The 19,362-nt window shown below is 54.8% G+C and overlaps 9 protein-coding genes across 9 annotated transcripts; 3 read left to right on the top strand and 6 right to left on the bottom strand.

Moving 5' to 3' along the window:
- Positions 1-272: 272 nt before the first annotated feature.
- JCM15063_003826 (uncharacterized protein) lies at positions 273-2,398 on the top strand (the record flags this gene model as incomplete). The annotated part of the gene is made up of 8 exons (XM_076676870.1): positions 273-683; positions 764-805; positions 982-1,200; positions 1,266-1,537; positions 1,603-1,665; positions 1,745-2,009; positions 2,081-2,233; positions 2,315-2,398. The coding sequence occupies 8 exons, from the start codon at positions 273-275 to the stop codon at positions 2,396-2,398; spliced, it is 1,509 nt and encodes a 502-aa protein (XP_076535852.1).
- Positions 2,399-2,835: 437 nt separating this feature from the next.
- On the top strand, positions 2,836-3,806 carry JCM15063_003825 (uncharacterized protein; the record flags this gene model as incomplete). Its single annotated transcript, XM_076676869.1, has 5 exons — positions 2,836-2,950; positions 3,033-3,055; positions 3,135-3,220; positions 3,288-3,418; positions 3,505-3,806. The coding sequence occupies 5 exons, from the start codon at positions 2,836-2,838 to the stop codon at positions 3,804-3,806; spliced, it is 657 nt and encodes a 218-aa protein (XP_076535851.1).
- A 122-nt stretch (positions 3,807-3,928) lies between these two features.
- On the bottom strand, positions 3,929-4,757 carry JCM15063_003824 (uncharacterized protein; the record flags this gene model as incomplete). Its single annotated transcript, XM_076676868.1, has 4 exons — positions 3,929-4,266; positions 4,343-4,495; positions 4,575-4,654; positions 4,744-4,757. The coding sequence occupies 4 exons, from the start codon at positions 4,755-4,757 to the stop codon at positions 3,929-3,931; spliced, it is 585 nt and encodes a 194-aa protein (XP_076535850.1).
- Positions 4,758-5,090: 333 nt separating this feature from the next.
- On the top strand, positions 5,091-7,156 carry JCM15063_003823 (mitogen-activated protein kinase; the record flags this gene model as incomplete). The annotated part of the gene is made up of 14 exons (XM_076676867.1): positions 5,091-5,128; positions 5,244-5,282; positions 5,350-5,392; positions 5,521-5,676; positions 5,745-5,803; positions 5,869-5,886; positions 5,955-5,993; positions 6,064-6,138; positions 6,211-6,264; positions 6,332-6,408; positions 6,482-6,544; positions 6,617-6,850; positions 6,927-7,034; positions 7,113-7,156. 14 exons carry the CDS (start codon positions 5,091-5,093, stop codon positions 7,154-7,156), a joined length of 1,047 nt encoding a protein of 348 aa, XP_076535849.1.
- A 501-nt stretch (positions 7,157-7,657) lies between these two features.
- On the bottom strand, positions 7,658-9,481 carry JCM15063_003822 (uncharacterized protein; the record flags this gene model as incomplete). Its single annotated transcript, XM_076676866.1, has 6 exons — positions 7,658-8,218; positions 8,294-8,511; positions 8,578-8,937; positions 9,006-9,142; positions 9,211-9,341; positions 9,428-9,481. The coding sequence occupies 6 exons, from the start codon at positions 9,479-9,481 to the stop codon at positions 7,658-7,660; spliced, it is 1,461 nt and encodes a 486-aa protein (XP_076535848.1).
- Positions 9,482-9,739: 258 nt separating this feature from the next.
- JCM15063_003821 (uncharacterized protein) lies at positions 9,740-10,904 on the bottom strand (the record flags this gene model as incomplete). Its single annotated transcript, XM_076676865.1, has 4 exons — positions 9,740-9,910; positions 10,011-10,538; positions 10,614-10,741; positions 10,817-10,904. The coding sequence occupies 4 exons, from the start codon at positions 10,902-10,904 to the stop codon at positions 9,740-9,742; spliced, it is 915 nt and encodes a 304-aa protein (XP_076535847.1).
- A 593-nt stretch (positions 10,905-11,497) lies between these two features.
- On the bottom strand, positions 11,498-14,515 carry JCM15063_003820 (uncharacterized protein; the record flags this gene model as incomplete). The annotated part of the gene is made up of 9 exons (XM_076676864.1): positions 11,498-11,545; positions 11,619-12,221; positions 12,279-12,466; positions 12,539-12,571; positions 12,636-12,860; positions 12,923-13,367; positions 13,450-13,557; positions 13,636-14,405; positions 14,509-14,515. The coding sequence occupies 9 exons, from the start codon at positions 14,513-14,515 to the stop codon at positions 11,498-11,500; spliced, it is 2,427 nt and encodes an 808-aa protein (XP_076535846.1).
- Positions 14,516-14,862: 347 nt separating this feature from the next.
- On the bottom strand, positions 14,863-16,498 carry JCM15063_003819 (uncharacterized protein; the record flags this gene model as incomplete). Its single annotated transcript, XM_076676863.1, has 6 exons — positions 14,863-15,254; positions 15,334-15,760; positions 15,824-15,945; positions 16,018-16,076; positions 16,139-16,386; positions 16,472-16,498. 6 exons carry the CDS (start codon positions 16,496-16,498, stop codon positions 14,863-14,865), a joined length of 1,275 nt encoding a protein of 424 aa, XP_076535845.1.
- Positions 16,499-17,837: 1,339 nt separating this feature from the next.
- JCM15063_003818 (uncharacterized protein) lies at positions 17,838-19,329 on the bottom strand (the record flags this gene model as incomplete). The annotated part of the gene is made up of 3 exons (XM_076676862.1): positions 17,838-18,469; positions 18,992-19,050; positions 19,130-19,329. 3 exons carry the CDS (start codon positions 19,327-19,329, stop codon positions 17,838-17,840), a joined length of 891 nt encoding a protein of 296 aa, XP_076535844.1.
- Positions 19,330-19,362: the final 33 nt, after the last annotated feature.

Here is a 19,362-nt window from a genome sequence, read left to right as displayed (position 1 = left end):
TTTCGCCGATTTCCAATCTTCCGCTGCGCCCGCCGATGTTCAGTAGCGGACTCTGCAAGATGATCTCTACCAACATTCCACATTCATCTTCACCGCTGGCTGCGATGGTCGAAAAAAGGAGAAACATCTCGCCGAACCGCCCGTGCATGCCCGGCCCGACGATCGCCTGCGCGCGGCGCCGCGATCATTTTCGTGGAGCTGATTAATTGTTCTCGCGCTCGCACTCTCACCAGCAGCCGCGCTCAGCTGTCCAACAGCCGTACCCAGAAGCAATGTCCCCGTGGTCCAGCGATCCTCGCCGCATCGGCGCGCAGGACGCCAGCGAGGAAGCAGTTTCGCTCACAAAGGGCGCAGATGGTTCCCCACGGGACCCAGCAGCCGATCTCGAGAAAGGTCACTGGAGGTCGTTTCCGAGCACTGCACGTCTGTGGTCGCCGCCCCTCGGTGCTGAAGTGCGCAGAGGCGGTCGAGGGATCAAGCTCGCCGCTGCGAGCATCGTTTGCTTGGCGCTAACCGCCGGGCTGTGGTACCACTCGACAACCGCTTCGGGCTCGAACGATGCAAGCGCTGGATCAGGAGACCACGGGACACCGTGGCGCAAGTTTGGAGATGCCCAAGTGGTCGCGTTGGGCGCAAAAGAGGGCAAGCTGCCGATCTGCGAGCGAACCATGCTTGTCGATTGGGTGCGTTCCACTACTCCTCTCGATTGTCCACTCTTGATGGTCACGGATAGTGCTAATACCAGCTCTTGATCGACAATCAGCGAAGCTTCCAGTTTGGCTGGGGCAGTACAGCAACGACAATTGTGAGCCTCGGCTTTCCTCCTTTATGCCCCCGCTTCGAACGCGCGGACCGCTCACGTATTGCATTCGCCCGTCTCATAGCTCCATGCAGTAAATTTATACCTCCTCTTCCGGTCACTGCTGCATACCGACTTTGATCAGAGACGAAGAACGCGTACTGATCCCGTTGACCGCACAGGGAATCGTCGCTCACATGCACGGCTACACCATGCTCTTTGATCGAGGCGCAAACAAGTACGGTCGGTACCTCGACCTTTTTGAGCCAGCGAAGCTCGATTGTCACGCGCCAGAAGAACTCTACGATCCCGCATACTATCGCCGAGGAGACGGAACGACTGCCAATGTCGGCAGCGTCATCAACGACCAGTTCGACAGACCTGCGATTGACAGGCTGTTGGTCAGCACAGACGAGTGCGCTTTTCAGCTTCCGTCCTACACATGGGACTCTCCGCTCACACGTAGCTCTTTCGCAGCATCCATCCCCTGAACCACCATATAACGGCTCTGGTCTATCCCGACATGTCGTACCTCGATTCGCTTCCAACACTCGATGCGTCGAGGCCTGTACCGATTTCATCGAACGTACCGAGCGTGTTCAGGGAATCGTTCGATCGATACTCGGCGTTGACTGCCGAACACTTTCAGCTCAACGCGCTCTTGCGGGTCAAGTTGAACGCAGAACTTGCGAGACTCGAACTCGACGGAAATAGAGAGGCGAGCCGTGCGACGATTGGGTGAGTCGCATCGAGACAGTTGCACGCTTCTATCCCAATTGACCATTCCCTAAATGATTCTCCAGGGTGCATTGGAGGGGTGGAGACAAGCTCGAGCGCGAGTGTGTTGGATCCTCCCAACTCTCCTGGTCCGTCATCCTCTTTGCGGTACTCGGAAAGATTACTTACTGATTTCCTGGTAATTGTTCTGGGCATTCGCTGCTGTAGCGGTAACATCACGCATCATTGCGCGACCGCTTGGGACTCTCTTCGCTCGATCCGGCTCGCTCCGATACCCTCAACGTCAGACATGTCGAAAAATCCGCGATTGTTGCTGATGACAACCGAACCAAACGCGCTCGAATTGTTCCGCGCCGATCCCGAATGTCACAAGTTTGATGTCCAACTGCTCGAAGACTCGAAAGACCGTCACAGTTTCGTACAGGACGAATGGAACAATCTGTCGGATTCTGAAAGGGCACAAGATGTTCAGGTAAGAGTCTCGTCTCTAGTTCATGACGAGAACCTGAACTCATGGATTTTTGTTTATTTCGGTTTGAGTAGAGTCTGTTTGTCAGCTCAGAGATCCTAGCGAACCATGTCGACGCGGCGATCGTCTCGCCCAACTCGAACCTGGCACGGTTGATCATGACTTCGGCAGGACCCACGAGGGTTACGAAACGCGGCTCAGTCCGAAGCGTCGACATTTATTGGCATGTGAGTCACTCTTTTTCAATCACTTTGGTCACTACAGCGCAATGAATACTGACTCTGTGGCAATCGTCGAGGATTCTATAGCCTGTTCACTATCCCCCGTTCAAGCGGTCTGGAAATTGGGGAGGATGCGATGGAACTTGGGGAGGCTGTTGGCCCCACGACTAGACGGACCTCGACCGATATCCTTATCCCTTACGAACTGTTGTACTCTATCCTCATCTGACCTATCAGAGACCCAAATGTTTTTGCGCCCTTTGCGCAAATTATTCCGATGATCCGAATCTATGTATCGCGGCGAACGTACTGGATTCGTCTAGGCTTGTTCGCAGTTTTTTTTGTGATAATGAGGAAAGTAGCCTACACGTGAGAAGAAAGCGAAGACACGTACAGTACGCGACGCCTCGGATCGCGTCTATCCTTCAACCTCTCCCCACGACCAATCTCATCTGTGCTCACCTACTTCGACGTACCATAGTCGGTCTCTCCTGCGATCGATATCCAACGAACCGAACACGAATTTCGCTTGGAAAGGACCAGAACTAGTCGTTCTGAGACACGCTTGATCAACTGCCCCTCGGACACCTCGGGAACGACCTAGGAAAATGCCAGCACGCAAGAAATCGATCGGAGGAGCACATACAGCTGCGACACCGAACGCTGCGAATGAGGAAGAAGGTGGACTCGGGATCGATCAGTTCGAGCTCCCAAAGAGTGTCGGTCAGTGCTGCATCCCTTTCCCTTCTTCCCGCACACAAGGAAGTCACGATTAAAGAAGGACTCCCTTGCTTGACTACTGCAGTCGCACGATTGGCGAAAAGTGCCGTCAGTCTTTGTTATCCTCTCCTTCTACCTTGCATCAAGCTGAACGTTCTCATAACCGTGGTTGTTGCGATATTCCCAGGTTGCCCCTGAAGTCAAACTGCAAAAGGAAGTTCCGTTAGCGCTCGTGAAAGGCTCAACAGTGTTTATCAACTACCTAGCCGCTCTGTAAATCTTTCCCCCTCTCTCGCTGTCAGACGGGAACGATCTATTGACGAGTATACCAAATTCCCAGAGCACACGATCTGGCACAGGAGAAGAATCAAAAGACAATCACCGCGGTGCACGTGTTGGAAGCGGTCAAGCAGTTGGGATGGCAAGACGAAGGTGAAGAACTGTCGAAACATCTCAAACGAGAACTCAAAGGTGAGAACTATTTATTTCAGAGCAGTGGTGTTCTTTTTGGCGGAGAACAAGAGCTGAATTGTTTGATGATACGAGTCGGAAACCAGCATTTAGGAAGATTGCGGAACAGAAGAAGAATGGAACGTATGTCGCACCGACGAAACCGCGGACAGCCGCACCACCAAAAATTACGAACGATGATGATGCAGAGATGGGAACTCTGCAAGGGGACGAGTCGGACGGAGAACGAGAAGAAGAAGGGGTCGAAGAATATGTCGAAGTCGAAGGCGCAGCCAACGACGAGGGAGACGACAACGACGGAGACGATGGAGTCGAGGAACCTGCTGGTGCACCTCAGGTGCCACTCGATGATGTCGAAGACGATGACGATGGCCAAAATCAAGCGTGAACTCTCAATATCCTCTAAATGGGCCCATTCTGCACTGCAATCAAAGAGGTTGTTGCGCTTTGAACATACAACAAGTCAAGCAGACGGGGGGAAGTACAGAAAGACGGAAAAAATGCTATGGTTTAAAACATCTTCAGTTTGTGGAATTTTGGTAGCGTTTCTCGCAGGTAGTCGAGGTGTTTCGCAAACAGCGCGCGTTCTTGTACCGAACCTTCGCCACTGTCGTAGATGGTTTGACGGTTGTCTGCGCCAAACACGTGTGTGTAGTCCGCAACTTTGTCCACGGTCGCGTCGGTTTCATCTTCGGTAGCCGCCGAGGTTGTCGTCGTCGCTGCGAATGGATTTGGCAAGACGATGCACCCGGCCCCGATCGAACAGTGCGACCCAATCGTGACGTGCGGCGAGGTTCTCGATCGGATCCCGAACGAGTTGTGGTCGCCAACTGTGGGGGACTCAATACCTGGCACGGGGCAACTCGCGCGAGTTCAGCGTCGAATCCCTTCAACGTGGACTTCGACCGCTCGTGGACAACTTACGAGCGCCAACTTGGAACAAATTGTGGTCGCCAATGACCAGCGGACGCTTGAGCCGGTTCACGATCACGACGTTCTCCTCGACAATGTTGTTGGAGCCGAGGATGATCGGGCCTGACAAGGCGAGAAGCGTACATCGAGGTTGCAACACGGTGCCTGTAGGCAGTTCGAGGCAAAGACGGTCCGAGATCAGCGCGCTGGGTTCGCTCGCCTTCAGAATGACGTGCGAATGTACCTGGTCCAATCGTGATGTCTCCACGGAGATCACAGCTGTCGACGACGACACATTTCGGTCCGACTTGGATCGAGTCCTTGCTAGAGACAAGAATGAGAATGAGAATGAGGCGGTGTCGCGAGCAGTCAGACCCTCGAGAGAAGCGAGAGCGCAGACGCGGAGGGCGTACATGTCGGGAGGCATGCGACCACTGCTCGATTGCGACTCGGACCAGCCACGCGCAGGCGAGAGTGCGCAAGCCAGACCGGACGGGGAAAGCTTTTCCGGGGTTCAGACACGTGTTTCACGCGCCGCGCGCGTCGGTCGAGCGCCGTTGCCCGCGGTTTCAACCCTCATTTCGCTGCGCCGCGTCCCTGCGATCGCTCTCCTTCGACCGTACTGCGAGCAGCGTCGCTTCGAGATCCCACAAGACCTCCAGTCGTATCGTCGACCCGCTCAGCTCGCGTGTTGACACATCATCGCCCGCCGACCTCCTCTCGCTCTGCCAACCTCGCTCGCAGCGACCGTTCGACCCCCATGGATCGCAAATTCGAAGTCGGTGCAGACTACAAGATGTGAGCCGCGCCTGTTCCGCCCTGAGATCGCGCAGAGCCGCACCAACCCCCTCTTTTTCGGCTTCGTCGCGGCTGACCCTGTCTGGCACCTCCCTGCGCTCTCTCTGCGACATAGCGTCGATGTCGTCGGTGAAGGTGCATACGGTGTCGTGTGGTGAGTCGTCTCTGTCGCCTGCATTTGCGCACTCGCGCGCCTGACCCGTCTCTCCTCGCCTTCGCAGCTCGGCGATTCATGCCTCGACTCAATCAAAAGTCGCCATCAAGGTGCGCCCTATACCTGTGATACCTTGGTGGAAATATCACTGACTCGATTGTGATTGCTTGCTGCAGAAAATCACACCTTTCGACCATTCGAGCAAGTTGCCTCCCGCTCGTGCTCATTCTGGCGACAGGCATTCCTGACGCCGCTCGACTCTGCAGTGTTCTGTCTACGCACGCTCCGAGAGATTAAACTGCTCCGGTGGTTCAACCACGAGAACATCATCTCGATCCTCGACATTGTCAAACCTACCTCGCTCGAAACCTTCTCCGAAGTGTACCTCATCCAGGTAAGGCGACCCGCTCTCGCCTGTCTCACTCAAGAAGGGTTTCTGACTGAACCTTGTCGCTCTTTCAGGAACTCATGGAGACCGACTTGCATCGCGTCATCCGAAGTCAGGAACTGTCTGACGACCAGTAGGCTCTCGTCTCGTCCAACACGCCGCCGTGCGCAACACTGACTCTTCCCTGCCCCTCTTCAGCTGTCAATATTTCCTCTAGTGCGCTCAACTCCACGTGTCCCTCCCCTGACGATTGGACTAATGTACCTCGATTTCCGAAAACACAGTCAAACCCTTCGAGGTCTCAAAGCTCTCCATTCTGCAGCGCAAGCTTTCCTCGCCCAGTTCTCATTTCGAAACGGATTTGTCCTGACGCTCAAGATGCTTCGTTTTCAGAGTGTTGCATCGAGATTTGAAACCGTCGAATCTTCTCCTGAATGCCAATTGTGACCTCAAGATTTGCGATTTTGGGCAAGTGATGACCGTTGCCGCCTGCTTTCGCTCTCATAAACTGACCTCTGACCTGATGGTTTCAATCTGAAGATTGGCAAGATCGGCCATGAGCAGTGAAACCGAAGCGGTTGGATTCATGACCGAGTGAGCCACACCTTATTGCCAATGTTGACCTTTTTAACTGATCGTGTACCCTCCGTCTGTCGACAAGATATGTTGCGACGAGGTGGTATCGAGCTCCCGAGATCATGCTGACATTCAAAGAATACACTTTCGCGATCGATGTCTGTGAGTTTAATCTACTTTCCGCTTTTCGTGAAAATTTAAATCGCTCATCGGACTCCACTGCGCTCGTTGCTAGGGTCGGTCGGCTGTATCTTGGCAGAAATGCTAAGCGGGAAACCCTTGTTCCCTGGTCGGGATTGTGAGTTCCCCTTGCCTTGCCTTGATCTGGACGCCCAACCATTGCTGACAACAAGATGGGGCGCCATAACAGACCACCATCAATTGACCTTGATCCTCGGAGTTCTCGGTACTCCCTCGCTCGAAGACTTTTACCAAATCAACTCGCAACGCTCTCGAGATTACCTGCGAGCGTTGCCGTTTCAAAAACGCAAACCTCTCATGACCTTGTACCCGAACGCGAACCCAATGGCGATCGACTTGTTAGAGAAGTGTTTGACATTCAACCCAAAGAAGCGTAGCTCGGTCGAGAACGCTTTGGCGCATCGTGAGCAACCCATTCCTCTTTTCATGCGGTCCAAGAGTGCGCGGCTGATCACGAGAGTGTCCCCACGATCTCGTAGCTTATTTGGATCCTTACCATGATCCCGAGGACGAACCGGTTGCTCCGGTGTTGCCTCCATCGTTCTTTGCATTTGATCAGCAGCAGCTCAGTCGAGAACAACTCAAGAGTAAGAGAACATGCCCTTTCCGTCCGGTTGCGGGGGTAAGACGAACATCGAACTGATTTTTTGTCGCTTCCTCACCAGCTCTGATCTACGAAGAAATTACGGCACCGCCTCCTCAACACTAGTCGTTCTCCATCTAGCACGAGTCTCTAACTCTTCAACTTGCAAGGCATCTAATGCTGCGCCACTCGCACACCTCTCTCTCGTTGTTGGAGGAACCACCAACAGCTGAGAAGAAAGAAAAAAAGCTGGCTCTTTTTTTGGCATGTCCTTTTCTCATTCTCCGTTCTATGGGTTCGTAGCGATTTTTGCCTTGTACCTTGTACCTCTTGTGTACTGTTCCCTTCATCTTCGTCGGCCGCTTCTTTCAGCTGTGTGACTCGAGCTGGAGCATTAGCGGTTCCTGACCTTTCAAGCTCCCGAGTTCCCTCTTTCTCGCATTATCTTGTGTCGGCTTTCTTTGCAATACCTGTCCATCTTCGATATGATAACATCTGTCGTATTTCAAGCTAGGAGAAAAAAGCCAGCTTTCTCTCTTTTTGCAGACTTCTTTGACTTCCTCTTCCAAGTTCCAACCCTACTTTCAAGATTCCACCCCCATGAACGTCTCAGCCCAAACTCGCTGTTCAGTCTTTCGCGGATTCGTGACTAGTCAAAGCCCTTTCTGCGCGTTTACTCAATTTGACCCATTCCCTTCCTCCTCCTCCTCCTTCAGATTCGCCACTTCGATTCCCAGTGACAACCCATCCTGCCTGTTGAGCTTCAAGTACGAGATCTTTGAACTTGACTCCTTTTGGAAGCTCAGTCACTTTGGACAGCTCGGAACCGATCGTACTCCACAACGGAGGTTCGAGAGACGAAGATGATGTCGATTGATTGTAGGTTTGAATCAGTTGGACTAGAGGAAGGAATCGATCTGGGATTCTTCGACTGCGAGTTGGAACCGGGACGGGCAAAGTAAACGCTGGTACGGTTTGATCATCGAGAGGACGAGAGGTCGAAGCGGGATCAACCGGGTTGGAAGGAGGCCCATCATCATAGTAGTCGCTTTCCATGAACGCGAGGATAGCTTCGTTGAGTAAACCTGGAGGGTTACAAGGATTTCCCGCAGAAGCTGTAGTAGGTGGAAGGGCGGTGGCAGCGAGATTGAGATCAGCCGAAGGCGAAATGTGTTTCGGCGCTGTCCCCTGTCGGAGGTCATTTGGAAAAAAAACACTCAGTGTCACCCAGGCCCATCATGTATGCCTGTTTGTGCGGCTCACCTGCGATGATCCAGACTTTGCTGCAGCCCAGAGAGGGTAATTGGCGATGGTGGCTGATTCTAGGGGCACTCGGGAAAGTTGGATCGTGCTCAATGACATTGACGTCGCAGTCTTGGCTTGGGAACCTGAAGCTCCTTTGGCGTTGGCTTGCTTGACTGTAGATTGAGCAGGAATCGGATCCAGCCATGGGTTCTTCGCGTTCGCTCCTTTCGACAATGCTAACAATCGAGATGTTCGTCAGCCTCGATCTCGTGTCGCCCGAAATTGCAAAGAAAGTATCGAACATGGGAATTTGGGGAGCGAGGCGAGAGGCAATGTAACAGGATCAGCCAACGCGTTCGCAGGCTCTTTGAGCGGCGCCGAGAACGCAGGATGATCTTCTCGCAGATCGTCAAACTCGATTGTAGGCATGAGCTCCTCTGCCTTGAGTTCGAGATCGATCAATCCTTCGAATTGAGCTTGAGCATGAGCGAGTTTAGCCATGCTCGCGACGGGACGCCGTGTCGTTTGGAGGAGCACGATCTTGGGCAGCGGGAACATCAGCCCGGGCCTGAACAACATGCCGAGTTGGTGAGCATGGTTCTCGCTAGAGTATCCTCCGAGGAACACATAGTCGATCGAAGGCAGGAAGAATGCGAGGTGCGCTAGAACCGGTTGTTGGGTCTCTGATCAGCTTGCTGCTGACGACTGTCGGATGAGCGCGGACATTCACCGTTGCGAGCATTCATCGTAATACCCGCTAAAGTATGCACTAGCGCGCACGGAGTTGGGGTCGCAGAGAGTCCTTTCGAGAACGCAGTGACCGCGTCGATGGACAAATCCATCGAGCGACACCATCGCGCGACATCACTGTTAGGCGAGAGAGCTACAGCCTAGCACATACTGTCGATTCGGCGCGCCGCAGAGAAAGAACGCACGCAAAGAGGAGGCAGTAGATCGAGGCGTCCCTGCCGAGCGTCCTCGATACCCACCTTCTGCACTGTTCGGCGAGCTGGAACGCCCACAGAGATCCGCCTTGGGCTTTGCAGCTGACAAAATTCTTCTCGGGCTATGTTTTCGACCCAGATGACCAGCGTCAGTAACCTATCCCCGGTCGGCACATCGAGGGGAGAGCGAGCGAGAGGTTTAACTTACACCAACTTGGTCGCCGTCCAACAGCACCAGGACCCTTACTGGAAGATTGGTCATGGCTTGTCAAACTGCCGGGGCCGTGACGAAAAGGGGAAAAGACGGCAGCGGAAGACAACGGGATGCAAACACAGTCACGGCCTGAGCGGGGTCCGACGGAGAAAATTTTGTCTCCCAGCAGTTTGCGCAAGACTGTCCTGAATCTATCCTCTACTTGAGCCATGTCGAACTAGTTGCCGGATAGCATGGCTCGCCTCTTCGTACGAGAAGAAGCGAAAAAAAAATTATGGCGTTGCGCAGTTCAACGGCGTCCGAAAGTTAGTACTGCTGCTCTTCCCAATTCTCCACACTCCTCCACAGACGCAAGCGTACTCGATCGAGCACGATTTCGAACCCGTCACCCTCGGCACCTCCGACGTTGCCTCTCCCTTCGGCAGGTTTCCAATTCTGCGATGGATCCCACCGCCGCCATCCCCAGGTAGTTTTGATCTGTCGACCACATACAGATGTTGAGTCTCCATATCGCTCATTATGCGGAACGTCGACCACGCATATCGAGAGAAGAGGAAGATCAAGAATCAGGACTGACATCGGGTTTCTTGTGAGGTGCAATGACACAAAGCCACTTTGCCCTCTTACTCAGCTCGTGCAACAATGCCCAAAGCTCAGAGGAAGTCTCGACGAGATGTAGCGCGAACGAAACGATCACAAGGTCGTACAGTTCTCCTTCGGTCGAACGAGAGTCGCCAACATCTGTGATTGCGTCTTCCGATTGTTCAAATCTCAATTGACCCGAAGGATCAGGCAGTTGTCCGGCAGCGACTTGGTTGAAAGAGAGTTCGAGGCATGGCAAGCCTGTTCGTTGTCGATAAGCTGGTGCAGTAAATGGATCGGCAGCAGTGATGGTGATGGTAGGTTCAGCTATCACTGGTGTCGAAGCAGGTCGATTTGGTCGCACGATGGCCCTCGGCGGGATAAACGGTCGAGGTTGTATAGGTGGTCGCAAGGTCGAGGGAGTAGGCGCGGGAGCCGAGCCGCTCACTTCTGAAGTCGTGGGATCAGATGTAGACGCGGGCACAGCAGGTGGCCACCTTGATGTTTTCCACGACAGCAACGCCTGTCATGTGAGCAAGCCATGTCAACTGCGAGGCCAAACTCGTATTCTAAGCGTTTTTTTCGAAAGGTATCTTGCCTCGGTGGCTTCCCCAGAACCTGCCGCAAGATCGAGAACTTTGATGCTTGACGGTTTCTCCTTGGCAACATAGACGTCCAGCAGCTGCGCTAGACATTTCTTGAGACCAGGAAAATGAGGATTCCGATCTATTTTGCGATGGGCAGCAGTCAGGATCGGATCAGGTTCACTGTTTCCGCTTGCAGGTCAGAGTGGGGACGTACACGACTCTTGTACCAGGTTGTAATAGTTTTCGACCCCGAACGAGTTGTAGTTCTTCCGCATCGAGGTGTTGATGATTGGATTCGGCATCGTTCCCTTCCTACTACTCCTGAGCCGGCGCTCGCAGGTCCTCCGGTGCGATTACGAGACCGAGTCCGTCTTTCAAGATGTTCACGGCCTCCCTACGATTGAAGACCCGAAACGATTGTCGAGTTGAATGAGCTCGCGAGTCCTGTTAATCGTATTCTTGAGAGGAGTGAAACGGCCGATTACGATTCGCCGTTGTGCGGTTAAGGCGCTTCTGTAGCGGTGAGACTGTTGCCGGACTATGAGCGAGAGCGTTCAATGAGTATTGACGCACGCCCGCGGCGCGGCTAAATTGATTAATTAGAACGGCTATCGAAGGCAATATCACGTGCAAGAAAAATCTCCAGACGGAAGTCGATCTCCACTGTGAATTGTCCATCCGCACATTGAGAGGAAAAGAGAAAGAGAAGCAACGAAAGCAGAGTGCGAGATTACGAGAAAAGACAAAAGACAAATACAGCGCTCGACGCATCTGCTGAGCTTCTAGATAGCTCATCGTGAGCGTCGCAGCAACAGACAAGACGAGACCGATAAAATGGGTATACATGGGGGAAAACTGAAGAGCCATAGAAAAGGGAGGAGGTAAAGCGAGGACTCTACATTATACAGCAATCGTCTTTTTTCGCCTTCGTGGTCGTGATTCCCTGAAGTCAAGGAGAATCGTTGTGTGAGTTCAAGTTGAAGCGAGAAACCGGATCAGGGACAAAGGAAATTCACCATCTCGGCAAAACTAGAAGGCTGTGCTCGCTGGGGTTGCAGCGGCGCAACATTGATCTCTTGTACAGGTCTAATCTGTTGCGCTGGTGGACGCTGGGTGACCGGAAGGTTTGAAGGGGGAGCGTCCGAGAGACGGTAAGATTGGCGACTAGGCGTTCCTTGTGGACTAGTGCTGTAGCCCTGTGGCAGGCGACCATTGTTGCCGAGAGGCGTCTGTTGTCCCATGCGAGCCGCGGCTTCGACCTGTCGTTGCGTGTTCTTGCGTCGCAGGGTTGTGGCTGAGTTCGCCGATGCGACCGACTGCACCGACTGCCGACCCGCATTGACTCCATGCTGAAGCTGCTGATGTGGTTGTTCAGGGATGCCCTGAAGTGTCGTTTGAGGTGGAGGGGCAGACAGGTCAGGCCCTGAGAGTGACACTGCGAGTTTGGAAGCAGCTTGTCGTTCTCGCTCCTCGTCAGATCTCAATTTGGCAGCTGTGCGCTTGCGCACCAGTTTCGTGTCGACGTGTTGCTCGTGATCGGTGCGGTTGAGTAGCTCGGGATTCGCCTTGTCGAGCGCGTCGAGACGTTTTTTCGCATCGTCGTTGCCGTGACTCGCCGCCTGTGTTTCGACGTCAGCCTGATTTCATGCGTTGCAGCGATCGATGAAGTACCTCACTCGTTGGTACCAGCGTTTCGCTTGCTCGAGATCGATCGATCCATTGATTCCGACCTCCCTGAAGTATCCGAGAGCGAACTCGGCAGAAGGCAGAGAGCGGGCTGCAGCTTTCTCTGCAAACGTGACGGCCAACGCCTCGTTCTTGTCAAAGTTGCCCTCCGACCCGCAGAGGTACCATTTTGAGAGTGCTGTGCAAGACAAGGACAATTAGCGGACGCATTTCTCCAGTATGACCGAGAAATCTGGGCCATCTGTCTCACCCATGTCTGCCTCGACTTCTCCATTTTGCGAAGCTGAAAGAATGATATCGAGACGTCAGAGTCTTGTTCTCGTCAGGCTCAATAGTGATGGACTCACCCAGAGCATAATATTGAACACTGAGCAGGGGATCGAAAAGGCAACCGAGCGTCGCATATTCGTACGAGAATCCCATTTTGTACTGCGCTGGACCGAACGAAAGGTACGCTGCGCGCTCGATTCGCCACTTTGCTTCGTCGCTGTCGAGTGGGATCAGAGCTTTATTGAGTTGAATCGATGGCGAGTCGAACTCTCCAGACAGGAGCATGCCGAGGATGTACGGTGCTATGCCTCGGGAGCGATTTAGCTCTGACACCACTGCGTGGAACACAGGAAATCGGGCTCACGTTGAGGGGTATCGAGATCAGCCGTGTCGGCGGCCCGCTTCAACAGCGCCATCGCTTTGGGCACGTCTGCCTGCACTCCAATCTGGCCAAGCAGGTACGCCATCGCCAGCCGATACGTACTGCCACAGTCTCCCTTCTCGACTCCCTTCTCGTACGCCCCGACCGCTCGACGAATGTCACCAAAGTCTTCGTACGCTCGACCGATTCGGAACCACGACTTGACATATCCCGAATTGGCCGCTGCTTCAAAATCGCGGAACGACAATTTGGCGTCTTTTGAGCGGTACGAAGGGAACGAACCCGAAGCGGACAAGTCTCCGCGCAAGTACAACGCGAGCGGGACCGGGTTTGGAGATGAAGCCGAAGTGAGGATGTGGTTGAGTGCCTCGTCGGTCCATCTCACGAGGGTCGGATCGCTGATCCGAGACGATTCTCCCGCTGCAGCCTGTCGAAACAAAGATTCGCCGCAGCAGTTTAAGCCTCCGATGACCTTTTGACGGTGAACATCTCGCTTTCGGGGGACTGACCTGCGTTCGTTCGATAAACTTGAGCACCTGTTTCGACCATGCGACCTTGCGCGAGATGTCGCCTCCGTTCGCCCATGCTGCGTCGCGCATGCTCGCCAATACTTTTTGCTGTGCACTCTCGAGAAATCTGATGGATCAGTCTCTCAGATACCCTCCCGAGCGCGTACACACGGGACTTGAACTTACGTCGGGATGTGTGACGCTGAGCTTGTGCGGCGGACCCTCTTCCGGGGAAGCGTAGTAATTGACCCTATCGCCGAGGCTGCTGCCTGATTGGCTCGAACTGAGGGCGGGATTCGATCCGCTGAGGCTCAATCGGTTCATGTCGCTCTGCAGCGAGGCGAAATCGGTAGGCTGCATACTCGCAACCCGAGGAGGTCGGCCAACTTGGTAGTTCGCGCCGTTGGTCGGTTGGGGAAGCCCCGATGGCATCAGTGTCGGTGCCAGATAAGTCTGTTGCGGAACATGGGGTGGAGGAGGTGCAGGTAGTGGGGGTCCGGGAGGAAAATAAGGGTTCATGATTGCTTGCGCAGGAGGAGCAAGAGGCGGAGGCGGAGGCGCAGCGAAGGAACCTTGCGGCGGTACCGGCGGGAACTGTCCATAGCTGTTCGGGGGAGGCGGGGGCGCAGCTGCGTAAGAAGCAGGGCGAACATGCATCGTGTTGGAACCGGAAGGGTAGCCTGCGCCGACCGAGTAGCTCTGAGGACGCGAGAGGTGTCCACCAACATTTCCATTCGGCGGCGGGGGCGGCGCGTAATTCCCGTTCGGATACATCTGGGGCGCGTTGTTGAGTGGGTTCAACGAAGGTGGAGGAGTCGGAGATGCTTGGAGAGTGCCGTTCGCCCACCGCTCTGCCGTAGTCGTCAAGCGCTCAGTCGGGATCTGCGAGGGCGGAGGCTGCGCGCGCGGCGCGGTCAGCGGCGTGTTGAGGTTGTACGGCGAATGTATCGGATGGGCTGGAGCGTGCCGAGCGCGACGAGCAGACGAGGAGGATGGCGCCAAGATTGTTCATCAAACACGCAGCGGGTACGATGACGCCAGGCAAGATCAGCTGCTCACCTTGCATCGAGGCTCGCTAAGGCCGACCCTCTCGAGACCTGTCGTGTGGCACGAGACGACCTGCCGTGTTGTGAGGAAGGGGGGTCGCGACACCAAAACAGGAAGGAGCCCGACGCGCACCTCCTTTCAATGACGCCGCGGGCGAACTTTTCCGGCTAACGGGCGGCAGACACCGTTGAATCTGTTCTGCTTGGATCGTGCGATACCGGAATGGTGGCACGATGAGGGGAATCTACTGAACCTCCGGGATCGGTCGGTGCGTGCGCATGCTCGCGAGGCGGTGCCATGGATACACCGTGCGTAAATCCCGCGGGCGTATCTAATTCCTTAAAAACATTACATCGACAAGCAGCCTTACTCTTCAGTGTCCATCTTGTCATCTTCGTCCTCCTCGCGATGCACTGCTGCCCCGGCCCTTCTCCTCCGAGGTTCTTGGTCGCTGCGCTGACTCCTCGCCGAGCTACCTGATTTACCTTCGTCCAACACAACCTCTTTCGCAGCCTCGACTTCCTCCTCTTGATCATCACTGTGCTCGTCTCCAGCCCGAGTGCGTTCCTGCATCTCTGGCGAAGCGGGCGAATCAAACAACGGGTACGATCGTTGAAGAGGCGAAGGCGCGTGCATCGATTGCACGCGACGGTGAGGGTGTACTGATTCGGAGCTTGCAGAGCTCGCGCTCGAGCCTGAGGGCAGCAAGGGATCTCTCCTCCTTGGGTTGAAATGACCGCAATGCGGACATCGATATTCTGTACAGCGCAAAGTCGAGTCAATTCACGTTCTATAATGTCGTACGTCTGTTGAGCGACACCTAGAAGCGAGACGTACGGACGAAGTCAAAGTCGTCTTTCGGCACGAGGCCGTTGTGAGCGTAACAGCGCTGACAGATCAACGCATACTTGTGATTTTGCGGGTTCGCTTCCTCTGGCGAGACTCCCAGCAGGGCATCGGCGAGCTTGTCCATGACAGAACGAGATTGCGGAAGCGAGTTCACTGGAGGACCCCCGGCTTGCTGCGGTCGGGGCGATGGAGCGTGCACCTCTGGAGAGGAGCTGGGAAATGGAACCGAACCGGCGGGAGACGGGGCAACAGAACCCGTTGTTGCAGAGCGAGCGTGACCTGCGACCTGCGCTTGCGGGGTCGAAGGCCCAGATGCGGAAGCGAGTCGAGCGGGAGTCGAAGCCGAAGAAGGGAGACTGCCTTGCTTGCCGATCTGTTTGATCGGTGTTCCCGGAAGAGAGCTCCTCGGATCGGACTACAAGATTACATGTAAGCCGTCGACCTTGAAGGCTGCGCGATGGGCGTTCAGAAGACTCACATTCTTCTTGAGCCCCTCGTCGTACTTTTCAAGAAGGTCACGGGTCGAGTAGTAGCCCGTCTTCTTCTTGATCTCCTCGACCTTGTCTTGTTTCTTCTTGAGGAGGCTCTTGATGATCATTTCTACCGGCGAGAGCGAACCCCCTCAGTCAGAAACTTCACGCCTTGAAAAGATCCGAATGTTTTCGCGCTCACCTTCCTTGGCTTCTCTTCGGCGATAGACCCATCTCACAGCTCGTCTCGTGAAGATGATGCTACAGTCGCTGGAAAAGTTAGGCGAGCGAAAACGGCGTAAAGCATGGAGAAAACCACTCACACAACAGGAAACACGATCATTGGAAGTATGCCAACCGCTTTTTCGAATGTAGAATGGTGCCCGTATCTCTTGCCGACAACACCAAAGTACCACAGTGCGATATAGAGAACGTACAGGGCGATGCCGTACGTGATAAAGAGCGCATTCGCACGACGTTCTCGTAGGCGGATCTGCTGCAGTTTCTGTTGGCGCGCTGCAATCTTGTCCTGCAAGAGCGACAGGTACGTGTCATAGTCGACTTCCTTGGTCTGTGTTGCGCGACAGACCGAGATGAGACAAGCAAACGGAAGACGTCAGATCATGAGGGAGGGCGAGAGTGTGGCAGAAGCTAACCTTGGTGAACAGCGACAGGATACCCATGCTACCAGACCGATTACTGCGATCACGGTGCGTATAGAGCTTGGTACGTCAGTCGAGCGAGGAGACCGCAGTCGACGTCGCCCGAAACTTCCTTTCCTCTCTCCTTCGACACCCTCGACATGGCCCATGCAGCTACCCGATGAGCGTATCAACTGCAGTACTGTTCGAGCAATGGGCTGTCCGGAGCGACACCTGGCTCTCCGATTGCGCTTCGAAGATCACTCAACAACAGGTCTACTATCTCCCAGCCAGCTCGTATGCCAGTGAGCTAGCCCTCGCACGAGACTAACACACAGACGTTGTGACATATTTACCTCAAATCGAGAATCGAGTTCGTCTGCGATGACCTGCTGCCTCGTCTTTCTCGCTATCACTCGGGAACGCATTAGGCTCTCTCGAGAGCAACTCGACCTCTTGGCGACGCGACCGTTGAAGAAGCGTCAGCCTGCGGAATCGGTACCCGACTCAACTTGTTTCTTTCGGGAAACGAGGCCTTTGCGGGTCTCGCCAAGAAAAAGCGGCTCGAGAGCCAGAGGTCTGTGTGCAGAGGGCGCGCCTCTTCTGCTTCTTCTGCTTCTCACTCCCGCGATACGACGATCCTTCCGACTACAAGTCAGGCCCGCGTGTGAAGAAGTCGGAGCGACGCGCCAAGAACACGAAGCTCGGCAGCTTCTCGCGCAAGGGATTCCTCTCGAGGTCGGTACAGAGCTGACCTGGACTCGGAGCTCGCTCGAGTCAGACAGTCACAACGATGCCCCTCTGCTTCTTCGTGTAGCACCACCTGACCGCGATCTTGCTCACAGCGATCCAGTTCCGAATCGACGACGAGTGCCTTGTCCGATCCACGAGTGAGACAGGCACGGGACCAAAGGACGACGATCCGTCATCGCGCTCGAGACGACAGGGCAGGGTGTTCTAGCCTTTTTTGTCGCGACTGGATCCTTACTGGCATTCGCTGGACAATGCTGCAGCAAGCGAACCGGCAGATGGTCAACTCGTGGCCAAGACGATGAAGGGTTTCCGCGAACACGCTGGCAAGCAGACTGCCGATCTCGTGCGGGACGAGCTGGAACTCCTCAACATCACCGAGTCAGAGTGCCGCGCGTTCGCCAAGTCGTCGTCCGAATGGATCAACCCAGTCGTCTTGCTTCACTGCTTGCGCGAAACGAGACGGCCACGACGATCCAAGTTCCGCTTGAACTCGGATGCACTGCTCCAGGCCAACTTCGCGTCGAGCTCAGCCAACTTCAAGCTTGCCAGTGCGCAGCGCGCTTCGACAGTAGTCCGCGATCTCGCACGTCAGGCAGTGTTGGATGCTACGGGACTCCGAACGCGGGCTTTAGGACTCGCCTCTTCGACGCTCGACTTCTACGAGTCGCAGCCGATTCGCGTTCGGAGTCGGGTTGGGTCCAAAGTCGCCTGGTCGTTGCAACAGCCCCGTAGCATCCGACACTGCCTGACGCGTGAGATCGCGGAGCACAGTCGAAGCGTGCTGAGCGCTGGCAAGCTTGAAGTTGGCTGAGCTCGACGCGAAGTTGGCGTGTAATAGTGCAGCTACGTTCAAGCGGAACTTGGATCGACGGGGCCGTCGCTTTTCACGCAAGCAGTCAATCAAGACGATTGGGTTGATCCATTCGGACGACGACTTGGCGAACGCGCGGCACTCTGACTCGGTGATGTTGAGGAGTTCCAGCTCGTCCCGCACGAGATCGGCAGTCTGCTTGCCAGCGTGTTCGCGGAAACCCTTCATCGTCTTGGCCACGAGTTGACCATCTGCCGGTTCGCTTGCTGCAGCATTGTCCAGCGAATGCAGCAGCGATTCAGTAGCGACGATAAAGTCCACCATCCCTTTCCCTGTCGTCTCGAGCGCGGTCACGAATAGGCTGTGGTGATACGCGAGATCGACAAGAGCGCTCTGGCACACGTCGAAAACTTGTTGCATCTGACCGGTGCCGTATTGCGTGAGGACGTCTAAGATTCAGTGAAAGGCCGAACGGATTTCCCCGGCGCGCTCGGACTGGTCCGAGCAATCTCGAAAGGCGAGCTTCTTGAACGCGCGCACGCGGAATCGGCGAGTGTGCTCTCGGGCCGCAAACACTCTGCCTGCACAGTATCCCCGTGACCGACGCGAGGCCAATGACTTGATTGTCGTGCTCGCCGCGCTGGGTCTGCTGGGTCTGGGGCGTGACTGGACCGCTCGCCTCTCCGCCGACTGCTTCATTCGAATACTATAGTACAATATACAGACGTTGTCGAATACCCACCCACATCGAGCATCGCTACTGTCTGCGTTAAACTACCGCCTCGTCTTTCTCGTTTTTTTCGGCGCTCGGTCGCTAGTGATCGCATCAGGCTCTCTCTCAAGCAATTCGATCTCTATTGGCGACGCGACAGACGAAGAAGCGTCAGCCTGCGGAATCGATGGCCGGCACAAGTTTCCCAAGACATGTCCTTGTCGAGCGAGGTTCTTGGCTTTCGAAAAGTTGTACTTACCGATGCCCTTTCGCTTCTTCACGTAGTACCACCTGACTACGACTTTGCTCACAGCGATCCTGCATCGAATTGGCAGGTTCAGCTTGTATTGCCAGGCTCGATAGAGCCTCATATGCATGAAATCAAGTAGCAACTCACGCTCCGCCGATCCACCCCATGTAGCTCTTTGAAGCCTTGTCCTTCTTACCACCGGTAGTTGGAGCCAGTATACCTTGTCCGTTGAGCACAAAGAACAGCAATGCGCAGGCGAGAGTCACCCAGTTGAGCCATCGCGAAACCCACGCTTCCTCGGCGCGTATGGCCTTGAGTGCTCTCTGCAGCGCTTTGGGCGAGGGCATATATCGGTTTGACAGTCAGACTAACAAGAGAGA

Source organism: Sporobolomyces koalae (genome assembly GCF_050403365.1).
Source record: "Sporobolomyces koalae JCM15063 DNA, S_koalae_JCM15063T_v1_ctg6, whole genome shotgun sequence".
Taxonomy (NCBI): Eukaryota; Fungi; Basidiomycota; class Microbotryomycetes; order Sporidiobolales; family Sporidiobolaceae; genus Sporobolomyces; species Sporobolomyces koalae.
This window is presented reverse-complemented; position numbering and strand designations above follow the sequence as displayed.